The sequence below is a fragment of the Rhineura floridana genome, chromosome 17 (assembly GCF_030035675.1).
Source record: "Rhineura floridana isolate rRhiFlo1 chromosome 17, rRhiFlo1.hap2, whole genome shotgun sequence".
Taxonomy (NCBI): Eukaryota; Metazoa; Chordata; class Lepidosauria; order Squamata; family Rhineuridae; genus Rhineura; species Rhineura floridana.
In genome coordinates this window covers 29,500,591-29,518,371 of record NC_084496.1, presented here as the reverse complement: position 1 = coordinate 29,518,371, position 17,781 = coordinate 29,500,591, and the positions used below count along the sequence as shown (strand labels likewise).

The 17,781-nt window shown below is 42.7% G+C and overlaps 1 protein-coding gene across 8 annotated transcripts in view; it reads right to left on the bottom strand.

Annotated features, from left to right (window-relative positions):
• SDK1 (sidekick cell adhesion molecule 1) overlaps positions 1–17,781 on the bottom strand; it is a 681,727-nt gene that overhangs the window by 182,148 nt on the left and 481,798 nt on the right. For all 8 annotated transcript variants that reach the window (XM_061599424.1, XM_061599427.1, XM_061599426.1 and 5 more), the window contains 2 exons: positions 13,520–13,701; positions 2,601–2,716 (listed from right to left, as the gene is read on the bottom strand). In XM_061599424.1, coding sequence (XP_061455408.1) covers positions 2,601–2,716; positions 13,520–13,701 — 298 coding nt within the window. The remainder of the gene's footprint in view (positions 1–2,600; positions 2,717–13,519; positions 13,702–17,781) is intronic.

Genomic DNA, 17,781 nt, shown 5'->3' with positions numbered 1-17,781 from the left:
TTAGTGGACATTACTCCCAGATAAGTGTGCCACAGCCCAAGTATGCAACAACAGCCCAGTCCATATGGGAAAGTAGCGTTGTTTGATAAATTATAAATTATGTGCTGATCAACTGTACTCCATTATGCCAAAGTCTCCCCAAGCCTGCCTTGTGATAGCAGGGTGAAAAAGAAACAAAGATGTGGTGCATGCTAAGCATTGCGCACCTGCTTGTGGAAGTGCATGGATGCAATGCACAGTTGCACCCGTGGTCTCCTGGGCTATGGCCAACATACACAAGAAGCTTTAACAGCACGCTTATGAAAGTCATACTTCAACTCAAATGTGGCCAAGCTCCAGGTAACCAGGACTGGCTTCTGAGCAGCACAAGAGAAAGCAGGCTGTTGCTCCCCCCTCGCCCAAGGATCCGTCACATCACACACTCAGAATTCAAGTGAGTTTCAAAAGAAAAGAAAATTTCATAATGACAAACACAGAGTCTTGCTTCTTCTTTCTAAATTCTGTCTAGGAAACACAATGGAAACGACCAAGTGTCAATGACTGTGTTTTTACTTTTCCTCGCTTCCCAAGAATTTAGCACGGCACGCTTCCATAAATTGAAGCCAAGTGCATTTGCCATGGAAAAGACGCAATGGGTGGAATCAGCTTGGCAAGCAGACAGTCAAAACTGTGACTACTGGCATTTTTAAATCATTACACAAATTATCTATTGTAAATAAATATGGAAGAAATGTCCTCCCCACACTATCCATATTACAGTAAAAAAGAGAGAGAACTTATGAGAGAAATGTAACTGCACAGCTGTTTCAGTCTAAAGGAATTAAAGAAAAGCAAAGGAAAGAGAATGTTGACAGTTAAAAGATTGTCTTTTCTTGACAAGTGCGAATCAGCCTGTGAATCACTTTATATATTTTCTAAGGGAAGTGCGGTTTAAACAACAAATTGGGTATAAAAACAAGTTTGGAAAACAGTCAGATGAAAATGCTGGATCTGAATGCTTTTTGAAACTCACAACTGAAATAACATACTGGTCTCAGTTCTCAGGACTTTATTCAGGTGTACTCCCCTTGAGGTCGACTCTAGAGGATCAATGGTGCAGCTGGGAATTTGGATACTGAGTACCTACATTCTCCAAGACTCTTGGACATACCTGAGATAACTCTGGATTGTGGCAGCACTATAATAGTCAGCCAAGATCATTTCTGTTTTATAAATGAGGAACCAGCACCGAAGGCTCATGGCCCAATTCAGCTGCTTCTCTGAGCACGACAGGCTGTGCATGGTGGAGAAGTTCCATGGTTTTTCCTCTCCCACACACCTAAAGTAGCACATGATAAAACACTCCATACATGTGGCCAAATCTTTCATTCTTCTGGGATGAGGGAGTAATATTATGCAAACTGGGGCAGCTGTTTGTACAGACTTCATGGAGCATACTTAGAGGAATATGTGGGGTGTGTGTATGTGTGTGTGTGAGAGAGAGAGATCTGTGCTATTTCTCCACCTCACAAGTCTTCTCCCCACTGTGGAAAAGTCTGAATCGTGCCAATGACTTGCCAAGATGATATCTTATTAAAAAGCATTTTATCCCACTTTTCAGTCCTTGGACTCTCCCCCAGGCTGAGTACAATAAAACAAAAACCAAGGTTAAAATAACCATAGCAAACTATCCATTAATGGGTGCCAGCTCAAATGCCTGCTGGCATAAAAAGGACTGCGGCTTTTTACAGCTCACTTAAAAGCCATTAGCCAAGGGCCTTGGTGAGCATTTCACAGTCCAGACAGTGCAACTGCCCCTTGTGCCTACCCACCATCCTTCTGATGGCAAGGGAAGGGAGAACATGGCCTCAGTTTTAGCTCTAATGTTGCAGGCAGGGTTTTATGGGTGGAGGTGGTCTTTCAGATCTTTAACAACCCAATGGGTATTTCAATCCAGCCCTGCCAGGTTGATCCATCATCACAAGTGGCTCTCAGTGGAGGATCTCGCAGTGGGAGAGAAGGGAAGCAGGGCTCATTTCATCAGCTCTGCTGAAGGACCAGCTCCATCAGTTATCTCCTGCCCCTGAACTGTTTCCATTCCTGATGGTCTTTATAAGAGCTGCTAGTTATCTTTAGGAATTGGTACCTGAGTGTGCTTTTCCCCTCCTCCCTCCCTGTCCCCTTTTCCTTTTGTGTTGCGCTTTTAGGGTGTAAGCCTGTGGGCTTACTTACTGTCTTGATTTAATTAACTGTATGTAAGCTGCTCTGGAAGCATTTTTTGGCTGAAGAAGCAGCATTTTAGAGTACAAATGCTCTAAAATTCTCTAGATTCTCCTGAAGTATGCATACGTATGTATACACACAGAGAAAAAGAGAGAGAGATGACTTATTTATTCAGTCTCTGGAAACTTGCAGGAGCACATCTCCACCAAGACACTTCAAAAACATGATGCCAAAAATTACCCAAATCTATGTCCTTGGAGACAACAAATCTGCAACAAGCTTGCAGTCATTCAGAAATGTGCGAAGATAACAATTCAGCTTTTCAGATCTGTGGAACCATATCACAGTAAGTGATCCCTGATACACCAAACAATTTAACATGTATTTAAAATGCAAACCTTGTATCCCTGATTGATCCCGTTGATGAACTGCTGTGGAGGAGGGTTCCACAAGAACTGGATGGTGGTAGAGTTCACTGCTTCTGCTTGGACGTTCTGTGGTGGTGCAGTTGGCACTGGGAACAGCACCAGCCAGGAAGATGACAAAGTAAAATTGATTGCAGGCAGGGAGGAGGAATGGAAGAAAGGAGAAGTAAAGAAGAAGAAATCTTTAGCCGCCACTCATGATTCAAAAGAAATAACAGTGGTGTGAAGAGAAACCTGTGATTTATGTTTCTGATACTCAGTGGTGACTTTAAAAGAAAGTTAATTGGGTTATTTCTCATTTTCTGTTGGAGATTCCTTTAACGTGCAAGGGAGGAGATGAAATGGTTTTTGTGGATTATTATTCTACAGATGAGTTTTTCCCAAAGACCTAAGACAGAAGCCCAGATGGTGATGGGTGAATACATCTCTCTCAATTACCCATGGCTGAAATGGGAATCAGCAGTTTCAAAAAGAAACTCTCGCAGACTGCAACAGCAACCCTACAACCTCTGTCAGCAAATAAGCAAATTTAAACACACACACACGCATGCACGCACGCACGCACACAAACATGTGTATATATACCAGAAAACATCCTTTAGGATAAGAACAGAGTTTGCTGTCTAAGGGAACTAATAGCCCAGCCCTATGCAAGTTTATTTGGAAATAAGTCTCATTAAGTTTAATAAGGCTCACCTACAAGAAAGCATGTTTGCATAGGACTGCAGCCTTGCATAGGATTACAGCATAAATTACACAATCTCAAACAAGTAACATATTACATCAATGTTGTTATGTACACTGGACCGTTGGAATCACATCTCATATTGTATTTCATTTATAAACTAAGAAGGACATTAACAAAAGTAAAAAAATGGTAGGTTTTAACACAAGTGATTAGAACCCCCCCCCCAATTAATATTCATCTATCCATAATAAGCCTTGGTGCAATGTATCAAGTACAGCTGCAAATGAATGATGATTCACAAAGCAGTGCTTGGCAGATTGTATCCAAAATGAGAATAATGCACGGGCCTAATTTTATGCATTTACTTGGATTGTTAACTCTCCCAATCACAGAGTCCCTGAGAACAATTCTCCAATATAAAATATTTATATTAAGCTTGCCTATCAGTTTTCCTATTTGTATGATGAGTCATATCTGCTATAACCTGTTTGCATAAGAAGAAAACTGGGGGCAATTTCTATGCCATGATTGGTAAAAACATTCTTGGCTAGATAACATCAACTTCATTGGTCGTCTGCATTGTTAAACTGAGAATAAGCTATGTGTGTACCAGACTACCATAACAGAAGTAATTTATCACTTTAATTCCGCAACTGGAAACTGATTCCTGATTCCTGAAGTCACTGTATGTATGATTGATCACAAGCCTTTCTGGAATCACAAGGCATTCTGTGCTATTCACATGCCCAATGGGATATATCTTGCTTAGGATGACCGTAGAGAGGGACTCGAATTTTTCCTCAGTGATCTGCTGACATAAAAAAAAGAGTTCTGATTCTGCATAAAGCAGAGTCTTCTGCATATTTGGTATCCTCCATAAAACCCACTCCCAGCTTTCAGTCTCTTTGTCATTGAAGAATTGTGAAAATTACATCATGGCAGAGGACTCAGACTCCCTCCTAGTGGGTGACATGGAGGCTGAGGATCATGTTTAGGAAACACCAAAGGAGAAAGCTTGTACTCTAACCACCTGATTGGAGGCTCCCACAGAGGAGGAAGAGAAGCTTCAGGACAGCATGCGCCTGTCCTCTGCACATGAGGAGGAAATAGGTTTGTCCCCATCCTTTGACTCCAAGCGCTTGTTTCCAGAAACACCTGCAAGTGCCCCAACAGCTTCTCTGCCAGGCTGGAACATGTAACCATAGGACTAGAACTAGGTGGAGGCCCTTTAAGTTTAAGCAATTCCTCTTAGAAGGCTGTGCTTGAGACACCCACCTTGCTACAGGGCTACATAAGCTTTGGCTGGAGCCGTTCTCCAGGCTCCTCCCTTCTCCATTTGCCTTGCATGCAGTGCAACGTCACTTTTTATCTAACCCAAAGTGAAGTGGAGTGACCATGGTCCTAACCACCTGCAAGCTACCCTCTTCCTATGCTTTGCCTTATGCCCTTGGAAGGAGAGGGGGAGAGGACGATACTATCATCAGAAGAAAAAGTTGCTGTGATAATTAGGGATGGAAGAGAAATTCGATTCAGTTCACATTTAAAGCCGAATCTATCAAATTTGCACTTTTTGAAACAATATAAGAACTGAAACAGAGCCATCCTTCAAAATTCAGTCTTAACCAGGTTTTGCAATGCAGTTCTATGGCTAATCAATGTTTACAACAAAAATGCATATATTAGCGGAAAGTGTGCATCAAAATGAATATATTTGTGAAAATAAAATAAAAAGGCATTTTATTATGAGAAATTGCTTGCAAAAATGTGAACCTTAGACAAAACTATCTGTGTTTATTAGGAGGAATCTTGACTAAAATGCTGAAGTTTTTTTCCCAATTGCAAATTGCTGTAGAAATGTGAAGAACTGGATTTAAGAGGCATGGGTGGCCATGTAGTTACTGGGAGTTTACTGTCTGATGGAAATATACTGCTTTCTCTAGTCATCTATGGTTTGTGTTAGATGTTTTGGACCACTGATTCCATAGTTTTATTATCGATATTGATATATTAAGGTTTTATATTTTATAACTGATATTTGTTGATATTTCAGTATGTTAACTGTAATTTGATTTGTATTTTGTAATGATGTAACTTATTTTGTAATGATGCAGCCAATTTGTAATGATGCGATTTATTTGTATGTAAACCACTTTGAGGTCACTGGGGACAAAAGCAGTATATAAGTTCAGATAATAACAATAATAATGAGAAACTGAGGGAATCAAAACTGACAGATCCTATCATTCCTAGTGATAATCTAGAAGAAAGGATAGAGAGCATAAAAAGAAAAGAAAAAGATTGAAGCCTGTCATTTAATGCGTGCTTCAGGTTTACAGAAAAGAGATCTCAGGAGAACCAACACATTTATTTTCAATAAAATCAATGCATGCGTATATGCATGTTGAATAAGCCATACAGTGACTTCTAGGGCTGGCCCAAGACATTTTAATGTCCATGATCCTATGTATGTCTACTCATAAGCAAGTTTGTCTGCGTTCAATAGTACTTACTCTCAGGTAAGTGCGTACAGGATTGCAACCTTAGATAACATGGAGCACAATCTATTGGTTTAGGCTTACTGAACTTGTATATTGCTTCCCACTAATTTGCAAGCACGTAAAAAAATACAATATTAAAATTACAAAAACAGATTAAAAACAGATTTAACGATATTGGGAAGTTTCACTGTGTCTTCTGGAATGAGTGGGACCTGAGGAAGAACAGTCGTTTCATTTCAAATGGTGTTTACACAGGAGAACTTCCCTGTGGTTCAGATTTGTTTTCTATTATGCCACCATTAATGGGTCCCCAACATCCATCAAGTGAGGTGGCCAATTCACCTTGCCTTTATGGTAGGGCTACTAGCCATTTCGGTTTCATTGCATGGGTTTGTGAAGTGGTAAATATGCCCATTCTAAGGGTGGGAAGATCTGTTAAGAGGAGACAATGAAGAGTTTTACCTCCTTGGGGAGGCCTGCCTCACACTTTGAAAAAAACAGTGACTTTCCAGCAGATGCTAGTCTGAGAGTACTAAGAGTGTTTCACACAGAGTTTGTCCACAGAAGTCATTCTTAAGCATTTCCCTGCTGCCTGTGCACAGCACACTTTTTTCTTTGAGAAATCCAAAGGACTTTGAGAAAAAGGTAGGTCTGTCTTTAGGGACTGACTCTGGTAATGGAACTCAGAGTATCTTAAAAGAGTGCAACTTGCAAGCAAGGTTTCTGTTCATTACCCTTACTTCTGGAAGCTTTAAAAAAGCCCAGGCAAAGATACCAACATATTTATTTACATCTACAATAATGTGGCAAACTTTGTGCTGTTTTTTCTTTATTTATTACATACCCTGTCCTGGACGGGGTTACACTCCCCCTAAAGGAGCAGGTTCGTAGTCTGGGAGTCATTTTAGACTCTTCCCTATCACTCGAGGCTCATGTAGCCTCAGTGGCACGGAATGCGTTCTACCAACTTTGGTTGGTAGCCCAGCTACGTCCCTATCTGAGTAAGGAGGACCTTACATCAGTGGTACATGCTCTGGTAACCTCACGTTTGGACTACTGCAACGCGCTCTACGTAGGGCTACCTCTGAAGACGGTTCGGAAGCTACAGCTAGTGCAAAATGTGGCGGCCAGACTGCTAACAAGAACCAAGCGGTTTGAGCATATAACACCTGTTCTGGCTCGCCTGCACTGGCTTCCAATATGCTTCCGGGCCAGATTCAAAGTGTTGGTACTAACCTATAAAGCCTTATAGGGCGCGAGACCACGATATCTGCTGGAACGCCTCTCCCGATACGAACCAGCTCATACGCTATGGTCTACTACGAAGGCCCTCCTCCGGGTCCCGACCCATAGGGAGGCCCGGAGGGTAGTAACAAGATCTAGGGCCTTCTCAGTGGTGGCCCCCAAATTGTGGAATAGTCTCCCCGAGGAGGTACGCCTGGCGCCGACACTATTATCCTTTCGGCGCCAGGTTAAAATCTTTCTCTTCTCTGAGGCATTTTAATCTAAGTTAATTTGAGTAAATGTTGTAATTTTATTTTAGATGGTGTACTTTTATATACTTGTTGTATTAGATCCTGTAATTTTATTATTGTATATGTTTTTATGTTCACTGCCCAGAGAGCTGTTTGCTAGTCGGGCGGTATATAAGCTTAATAAAATAAATAATAAATAAATAAATATTTCAAAATGGAAACCATTCTGGTTTTGTGAGAGAGTGATGTTCTTGAACTCAGAACAAAGCACTGCAACTTAAAGGATGCCTGTTGCGAGAAGGATGAAATCATGACTGGCAAAAATGCAGCTCTAGAAATCATAATTTATGGCATGATTAATTTATTTTCTCTGAGAGAAAATCAGATGCTGAATCTCAATGAAGTCGTTTAATACATGGATAGTTGCAGAGTTACATTTAATGCAGCATTCTGTGTACATGCCTCGGAGATAAGAATATATCAGTGCTCACCCTTGCGTTGCTCAGAAGGGTAGCCACTCTTTCCCACCACACTGTAGATTTTACAGGTTGCAACCAAACCAAATCAGAACTAGTTTCGTGAGCATGTGTGGGTTCTTCTGGCAGGTTTGAGGAACTCCCCAAATTTCACAGCAGAGCTGGTGTGACAGAACCAACCTTTACATTCCTCCTGATAAAGTTCACTTAGCTGGAAATGCATTAGAACTCAGAGGCTTGAACTACAAGCTAATAAGTAGCATTCTAAAACTGCTCTTAGCAGAAAAGGTCAGGGAGGCAGTGTGAATAAGTGCCATTAAATGGACTCAGGTAGCAGGTAATGGGAGACCGGGAAGAGATTTCAGCTAAACATGTTAATACAGTGAGTAGCTGCTTGTGAATATGCAAAGAGGCAAAACAGTAATTTTAAAGAAAAGTGTTTAGCATAAGGGCTTCAGAAGACATTTTGATATATTAGGCTGTCAGTTTCCACTGCTAAATATGGCAGACTCTTCGGATTTCAGGTCTGTCACTTTCTGAGGATCCAGTTTTCTCTAAAGGCACAGGCATAAAGTACACCACTGCGGTGCTTACATCACAATTCTAAGCACATATATTTCAAGGATTCCACAGATTTCAACAGAAATTATTTTGCAAATCAGCAAGATTATTTGGACTGTGAGGTTAGAAATGCACCCTTAGTCATAACAGAAGTGTGCATCTCAGCACATCTCTTTAAGGGAGTAGCAGACTTCCGCATGTGTGCCACCTAAGCTAGTGCCTTCTTTTCTGCATTTCTAAAAAAGAATGAGAGCACTTGCTATTCAGAAAACAATCTCTGAGCATTTCTACCCTTTTCTGTACCAGAAATGCAAACAATTTTAACTTGCATGGCTCACCCCCCCCCCAATAGAATTTAGGAACTGGAATTTGTTAACTAGTATTGGAATCTACAATGAAAGGTTCAGCACCCTCAACAAAGCAACACATTTCCAACAGTCCTTCAGCGAAGCCAAACTTAAAAGATAATTTAAGCTTAGAATGCATGGATGTCTTTTATAGGCGGATATAAAGAGAACATTCACTTCTCAATGAAAAACCCATGAGCCATATGGCAACCAAGATCAGCTGGTCTACTCCAAGCAGCCTCCACTAGGATACTATGAAAATCCATCTCCCTACTGGAGGCCAAATCTGACAGAGAGAGGAAAATTTGGTCATTTGAACCAACACCGAGAGCTTCCAGATTTCTGGAGTTGTAGCAGGCAATCCTCTTAGCACGTTCTTTTAGGAGAAACTGACATTGCTGTAAAGTGCGCAGATCTTCTTGATCTGTGAGCCACACCACAAACCTTGCTCAATCAATTTCTGGAATTTCCTTTACATGAACAGCTTTCTAAGCAACAATTTACATTGGGGAAGGGAATTCGAAGGGTGAGCCTCCAGACGTTATTGGATACCAGCTTCCATCAGCTCCAGCCTGCACGGCCAAAAATCGGGCATAATGGGAATTGCAGTCCAGCAACATCTGGCAGGCCACAGGTTCCTCACCCCTGATTTACATGACCATTGTTTATTTGGTGTGCTGGTGTAAGTGTTCCATTTCTTATCAGGCTCCCCAGAGCAGGCAAACGCTCCAGGAAGGAAGTCGTCAAGATTGATATGAAAACCCTGATACGCCTCCTTACCATATAAACTAGACTTGAAGCAATAATGGATGCACAAATGCATTTTGATTATGGATGAAAATCTAAATTTGCTCTGACAGCAGAAGATGCTTCTGAATTCTGAAGTGAGGAAAAAGTCATCCAAACACCATAGACAGAAAAGGCTCATTGGACCCACCCATGTCAATTTTCAAATGCCCTGTTGAATAACCCTCACATACAAGTGTGATCTGAAATCCTAACTTTGCATATGCACAAACCAATAAAAGCATTATGTGGGTCACACCCTTCTACGTATGCCAAAAACATGCACAAACACCAGTCTGACGAAACATCAGAGGAGAAAAGAGCAGTTGTAAAAGGCCTTAATGAATGATGGCAAACACATGTAGAGTCAAAGAGCTGTGCTGAACACCACTCGGAAAGGACTTTTCAGGTTCAGAGAGTCAGCTCCTCTGAACTTAGCACCAGACTGCTTTAATGCTATGCCAATAAGCCTCTTGAGTGAACCTAATTGATATTATAGTGTTGGCACTAAAAAAAACTGTTAAAGGAGAGCAGCAGTAGTTGACTTTTTTTGTGGCAGGCTTCCTCAACTCTGTATGACTTGGCTATCTTTTTTAAAATGGTAGACACCTGTATTTCTACAGTAGTCTTCAGGAATGAGCCACAGCTGAGTGACAGAGCACAAGCGTCCCAGGATCAGTTCTTGGCATCTCCAAGAAAAAGTAGTATGTGACAGTACTTTGAGAGGCTTCAGGGAGACCCAAGACAGGCTCTTGGGCTGACTGGTAAAGGGCAACCTAGTAGAAAAATTCCCTTTGCTCTGATCCAGCTGCAAGGGCTAACACAGAGAAGACACCATCACTGCACCTTTACTGAAGAGCAACCAGGAAGGAGACTGTTTCCTTTGATGGGCCTTAAGTCTTCCTGCCTTGCTGGGAATCTTCTCAGCTTCTAACTCAAACGTTAGCACGCACAGAAAAGAAAGGAAAGGAGGAAAAGCCAAAACCTTCTATTTCACCACCTATTTATAGTACAAAGTGGCTTCCTTGACTCCTGCCTCTGCTTGCCAAATTTTGTTTCTTAAACTCTTACCCCGGATTTAAGAGCTGTTTGTTTTATCTAGGAGTGAAAAATTGTCACAAGCAGCAATTGCCTGGACATTCTCCAACTGCAGAGCAAAAAAGGAAAAGCCATCATTTTGCTGTGAGGCTCTGACATTAATAATCTCTCAAATGAGATTGGGATAAAGCAGCCGGGTCTTCTTTTGGCCCTGTTCCACACCAAACAGAGAAGCCTTCAAAGAGGAAAGTCTAATGAAAGACAGTTTAATAAAGCCCACATTAGCACATGCAATGCCCACGTCAGAGTAATCTGTCTGCATTATGAAGTGCTAACATTAAAATAGACTACAAATGTCCAGCTTTTAATCTACACCCAACCATAATCTATCAAATAGTTAAAGATCTTAGCCCAAGAATGTGAGGAGCCTTTTATGCTCTCTTGCATTCTAAATACCATCCTCCGTCAATCCCTAATGCAGAATGGAATGCTGTCAACTTAGAACCACAGGATTTATATATTTACAAATGACTACAGACAGCTGGTCAATAAATGATGATACTAACATCACACAATATCAAGCAAGCTACACTGCTGGGTTTAAGGAATGGAACTGGGGCCCTGAAAATTCAAGTATTTGGCAAAGGAAATGCTTAAGGTCTTGGGACAACCTGAAATTTCAAAAGAAAGGGAATGTCAAGCTTTACAGGTAATAGAAGGAATATGATTAAAATGAACTCAAGAAATAAACATCAGAGTGGGAACAAATTGATATACTATAGAGATCTTGCTGGTAGTGAAGAATACAACATGTGTCATTATTTTAGTAAGTTAGTCTTTCCTATGCAAACAAAAGAAAGCAGGCAAAGCCAATTATGTGCATTAATACTTCAATGAATATTTGAATCGGGAAATTGTCCAATGGTTAAATGGAATCAGCATAAATGAAATGCTAGGAGGAGATGCAGCCTTGTATCTGTTTAACTATTGAACCATTTCTCCTGACAAAGATATCTGAAATGAGCTGAGAATTTGTTAAATAATGATTGCTCTTAATTGGCTTTGCCAGTTGCATTTAATCTTCTCTATGGACAGATTTGGGGAAGTCGGAAAATATCTGGAGAGCTTTGATTTTCAAGAAATTTCAAATGTATTCATTAATAGGCAAAAAACCTTGCGGTTTAAGAACGTACCTATAGCCAACAGATAATTCTATCAAACTCTAAAATGCAGGGAAATTGGGCAGCTATAGAGCAGGAGACCTGACCTCCTCTCTGAGATATTGTACTGCCCTACAAATTTGTCAAAATGCAAACACAATTTGGGTTTGGTCTTTCACAGTCCAATTCACTTTCTGTGTAGCTTGGAAGAATTTTGTAACATGTGCCTATGCAAGTTTGCTGAGAATGCATTGATCATTTGCATGCTTATTGAGTTCAGTGGGATTTACTCCCCTGCAATCATGCTTAGGATAGGTAAGACTAACCATGGGGAGGGAAGCCTGGAGTGGGCAGGGGAGGAGGAATAAGGAAGAGGGGAGGAGAGGAAGAGGGAAGGAGAAAGGGAGAAGAAAGGGGAAGGAGGCGAAAAGCGGGTCTGATCATTTGCATGCTTATTGAGTTCAAAGGGATTTATTCCTGTGCAATCATGCTTAGTATAGGTAAAACTGACCATGGAGGAGGAGGAGGGGAGAGCAGAAGGAAGGAAGAAGGGGGGAGAGGGGAGCAGAAGGAGTGGGAGGGGTAAGGAGGGGACTGGAAGGGGAGGGGGGAGGGGTGAAGGAGGGGGGAGGGAAGGGACAAAAGGGAGGTCATGGGAGGGAGGGGGGAGGGCAGGTTTGATCATTTGCATGCTTATTGAGTTCAGTGGGATTTACTCCCGTGCAATCATGCTTGAAAATGAAATGGAATGCCTTCAAGTCAATTCCGACTTATGGCAACCCTATGAATAGGGTTTTCATGGTAAGTGGTATTCAGAGGGGGTTTACCATTGCCTTCCTCTGAGGCTAAAAGGCAGTGACTGGCCCAAGGTCACCCAGTGAGCTTCATGGCTGTGTGGGGATTCGAACCCTGGATGCCCAGGTTACAGTCCTAGGATAGGTAAAACTGACCATGGGGGAAGAGGGGGGAGGGGAGGGGAAGGAGGAGGTGGTGGAAGGAGGGGATTGGAAGGGGATGGGGGAGGGAAGTGAGGGGGAGGGAAGTGAGGGTGAAGGAAGGGGGAGGGAAGGGGCAAAAGGGAGGGGATAGGAGGAGGGGGCAGGTTTGATCATTTGCATGCTTTTTGACTTCAGTGGGATTTACTCCTGTGCAATTGTGCGTAGGATGGGTGAAACTGACCTGGGGGAGGGGCATGGAGGAGAGCAGGAGGGAGGAAGGGGGAGGGGAGGAGATTGGGAGGTGGACACTGGGCAGAGGGGAAGCCCCTTTCCTTTCCAAAAGGAAAAGATTGTGAACAGTAGCATTCTTTTTCAGCGTTTCCCCCACCTTTGTATCCTACAACAGGCACATGTAGCCTGTCACTCAATTTTTTAAAAAAACTGTCCCTGGCCACATCACACCAGACCTTTATTTCACTTTAGGCAGTCATAGCTTCTCCCAAAGAATCCTGGGAAGTGTAGTTAGTGAAGGAATGTCCCACTTACAACACACACACTAAAGACTACACATCACCCTTCAACCTGATGCCCTCCAGATTTTTTGGACTACAGCAAGCCATGAAGCTCACTGGGAGATGATGGGCCAGTCACTGTCTCTCAGCCTCAGAGGAAGGCAATGGTAAACCCCCTCTGAATAACGCTTACCATGAAAACCTTATTCATAGGGTCGCCTCAAGTCAGAATCGACTTGAAGGCAGTACACACACACACACACAAGGCTGTATGATGCTGGGGCTGATGGAAGTTCCAGTTCAAAACATCTGGAGGGCACCAGGTTGGCAAAGATTGCTCTATACAAAGAAGTCAATTATCAGTGATGCCATTTCTAAGGCACTGATGAGAAGAGATTCAGGACAGAGCTTACCTCCTTGCAAAGTATATTCGGTGACTGCCCTGCTGAAGGCTCCCAGGCCTGCTCCATTGTAAGATGCAACCTGGATTTCATACTGAGTCCAGATGATCAGGTCCTTTATCAAGCAGTAATTGATCTCTGCACTGGTGATGTTTTTGTACTGATGTTCTCCAGGGAGGCCTGCCAGGCGATACCTACACATAGACAGAGGATCATTGTAATTCCCTCAATGTAATCAAACGTTAACTAACTGCAGTTAAAGCAAAGACTAGCAAAACAACTTCCTTTCTAAACAGGCATTATGCTACGTCACATCATCTTCCTGGGACCAGGCAAGAACTGGCTGAGACCTTGCTGGAGAAGGAAGAAGACTGGTGCCAGCACTTATGGGGATCAAGGAAAGTTAGGGGAGACCAAAAATGCTCCACTTCGGGAAGCTGCTGATTTGGGGGGACCCAACATATTCTTGCTGGTCCCACCTCCAGCCTCCAAACTCACAGAGTGGAATGATCATCTGGTAGAATAAGGTTTCTCTTTCCTGAGTTCTACTCAGAGGAGGGAGCCAGAACGAGAGCAAGCCCTGGGAAAGGGTGGGGCAACAGGGACAGTTATAAAGCTGCTCAGTTGGTGCCTAGCAGTTGCTGATGCCACATGTGACCCATTTCACAGTTCTATGTGACGCTTGGAAACCCACTCTTTCCCCTGCTGGACAGCTGCCTCCTGGAAAGCAAAGGAAGAACTAAAACATGTAGCAGAAGTGGCAGAAATGGAACATAATCTCCAAACTTGTTATGCAATAGTATCAATTTTCATTCCAATAATATGAATATCAATAATAATAATACTGATAGCAAATTATTGATAATACCATTTAGTGGTTTTTTTAACAGAGTTAGCAGCAGCAGAGAAGGACTCACTTCCTGCTTGACTGCTAGAATATTTATATTCTGATCTCATGGAGAATGCATGCCCAGGGCTAAGCAAAACTTGTGTTTTAGCCTGCTTTATGGCTGTCGAAAAAATACAGGTTGTCTATTAAAAATGATGATTTAGTGTCCAACTTCTTTTTGCATGCCTGCTCCTTACACTCTTAGACGTTATTTGTGTGCAGCTGTAAATCTATTTAAGCAACATTTATCACTTAGACTTTTACCCCCCAAATGGAGTTCAGGAGCAAATCAGGCTGCTACTGAGGACTCGCCTTCACGGCCCTAAGAATGACAATTGTGGGAGTAATGGGGTTGTTGGAGATTTCCAGAGAGGCTAGAAATGAGTAAAAGAGTTGAGCAAGAAAGTGTAGGAACATCAAGGGGTGAGCACTGGCTGTGTGTAGTATACCCTGAATAACAAGGTGATTTGGGGTAATTCAGGTCATGATCTCATGTTGCCAAGGCAAACTGTCCCATTCACAAGGTGTCTTGAGACTGACCAGGGCCCCCCTAGGATTCTGAGTTTCTCTGTGGCAACACCCAGAGCTTCAAAGAGGAGGGAGATGGAAAGGTGGGGGTAATATTTCATTTTGATGGACAGGCCTAACTTTCCACCAGTGTTTTCTGAGGCTGCTCCAATCACAGGGATTAGGAGGGAGAGATCGTGAGATAAATAAATTGTTGTCTATTTCCACCATCTCCTCCAAGTTTGGTTGGTGAGAGCTGGGACGGCCTGCTTCTTTCCCAATCATTCTTTTTCTTAACAAAAAAATTAAAACAATAGCTTGCTCACTTTTTTCTTCATGGACATACATCCAGGATGGGGTAGTGGTGGTGAGGAAAACTGTCACTTTCCTTGTTTTTTTTTTAACAACAAAGGTAAAATCACCCATCTTTGTCTAAACCTAGGTCTCCCTGGTCCTAATCTGACACTCTGTTTACTTCATGACACTGCATTTATTCATTTATTCAATTCATAAGCCACATTTCTACCCATATGTGCTTAAGGTGGCTTAGAAACCAATGATTACAATATGTGCAATGTTATCAATCTAATCTAAAGCTGGCTTATGCTGAATCTGACCATTTGTCCCTCTGGCTCAGACGACCGTCCGTGGTTCTCTATCATTGCAGACAGTGGTCTTTCCCAGTCCTGCCTCCTCAGATACTTGGAATGGAGGAGCCTGGGAAAGAACGTGGGATCTTCTGCAATGCAAAGCATGAGCTGTGGCCCCTCCGCACCAAAGGAGAAGTTACCAAGGCGTGAATGCAGTCCAGTCCCAGTCCCAGTCCTCCAGAAAGGGATGCAGCTGGTGGAAACACAACTGCTCTACAACAACTCTTCACCGTAGGTACAAGGAGCACAAGGACATAGGGTTGTATTCATCTAAGTCCTAGTATTCAGAGTAGACCTGCTGAAATTAATGGACTTAAATTAGTCATGTCCATTAACAGGTCTAGGACTAGCAGCCAACCTGGTGCCCTCCAGATGCCTTGGACTATTTTATTTAACAAGATGTATATACTGCTTAATAAAACAACAACAGCACCTCTAAGTGGTTTTCATGAGATGGTTGGCGCTGATAGGAATTGTAGTTCAAAACATCTGGAAGGCACCAGGTTTCCAAAGCCTGGTCTATAGATATAAAATCTCAAGATCTGATTATATGATGCAACAAACACAGCAACACTTATATGCATAAACATATACACAGCAATGGTCTTTTTTTAAAAAAAACACCAAAGTGATATCTGATGCCTCCGAAAAGAAATCAAATGCAATGTCTCTTTGTAGGAGTTGATGCCCTAGAAAGCCAAGGCCATCTGGTGAATCCCTCAAAGCCTTGTGTTTGCACTCAGCAAAGGGGGGAAAACACATAGAAGGGAAATAATTATCAAAACCAAACAATCCTCGGAAGCTGGAGACCTTGCGGTTGCCTCTCCCCCTTCAGGAAACAAGCCGTACAATAGCTGCTCAGAATATGTTAATCCACATATCAGAAATAAATAGACTAAACCGCAGTCTGACTTGCAAATGAGACATTATGACTCTGGGAGAAGAAAAACATGGAAATAGTTATATTGCCTGCACTTTTATTTATCCCTAAATTAACAAGGCACAATTGTGGAAAGGGGATAGAGCAACGAGTCATAACGTTTTCTTAACTAAAGGCTTTGATAGCTACACAGGGGCAAAAACACAAGATTGCATCCATCTAAATCATACTCAGATCAGACCCATTGAAAACCAATGGACTTGACTAATGTAATTCCATTGATTTCCATGGATTTCCAGTCTATGGTCTGAAGGCACCTGAGGCCAGCTCCCTGCTGAAGCTAAGCAGGGTCAGGTCTGGTCAGTGCCTGGATGGGAGACCACCTGGGAACCATTTGTAAGCCACCTTGGGTTTCAGTCATGGAAAGGAGGGGTAGAAATGTAAGAAAGAAAGAAAGAAAGAAATGGGTCTACTCTGAGCATGACTGAGCAGTTAGATATACCCCTCTGCCAAATCCACCTCACTCCCTCTGTAAGGTTCAGCTCCATTTACCACATGTTACTTGAAATCATTAAAAAGGTAAAGGTGTCCCCGCACTTGTAGTGTGAGTCGTTTCCGACTCTTAGGGTGACGTCTTGCAATGTTTACTAGGCAGACCGTATATATGGGGTGGGATTGCCAGTTCCGTCCCTGGCCTTTCTTTATCCCCCAGCATATGCCGGGTACTCATTTTACCGACCACGGATGGATGAAAGGCTGAGTAGACCTCGACCCCTTTTACTGGAGATTCGACTTCTTCCTTCCGTTGGAATCAAATGCCGGCCGTGAGCAGAGCTTCGGCTGCGTTACTGCCGCTTACCTCTCTGCGCCATGGAGGGTCTTGAAATCATTACAAGCTGAATTTTCCCACCGCTGCTCAATGCCACTGGCTGCCACTGGCAGGGGCAGAGAAACCTACATTATAAGGAATCCACATCACAGGTGTAGTTGGAGACGTGATCCGGGGGTTGCCATTGGAACAGCAGCTCTGTGTTCGGCATAACTCCCCACTCAAAACAGAGCAAGAAGGCAGCCGCTCTTGCTTGTTACAAAGTCATAAGTGACAATATTAATCCAAAGTCCAGACCCAAATTTATGGCCCTCTCTGCGTTGCCCCACACACATCTAGATGGAAACCTGCCTGTCTACTTCCTGGCCAACGGGAAAAATATGGAGGAGCCACAGCTCAGCAGTGGAGCCGCATGTTTTGCGCATAGAAGGTCCCAGGCGGGATCCCTGGGAGTTCCAGTTTTTTTAAAAAAGGAGCAAAAAGCAGATGATGTGGAAGACACCCACCCCCAATACCCTA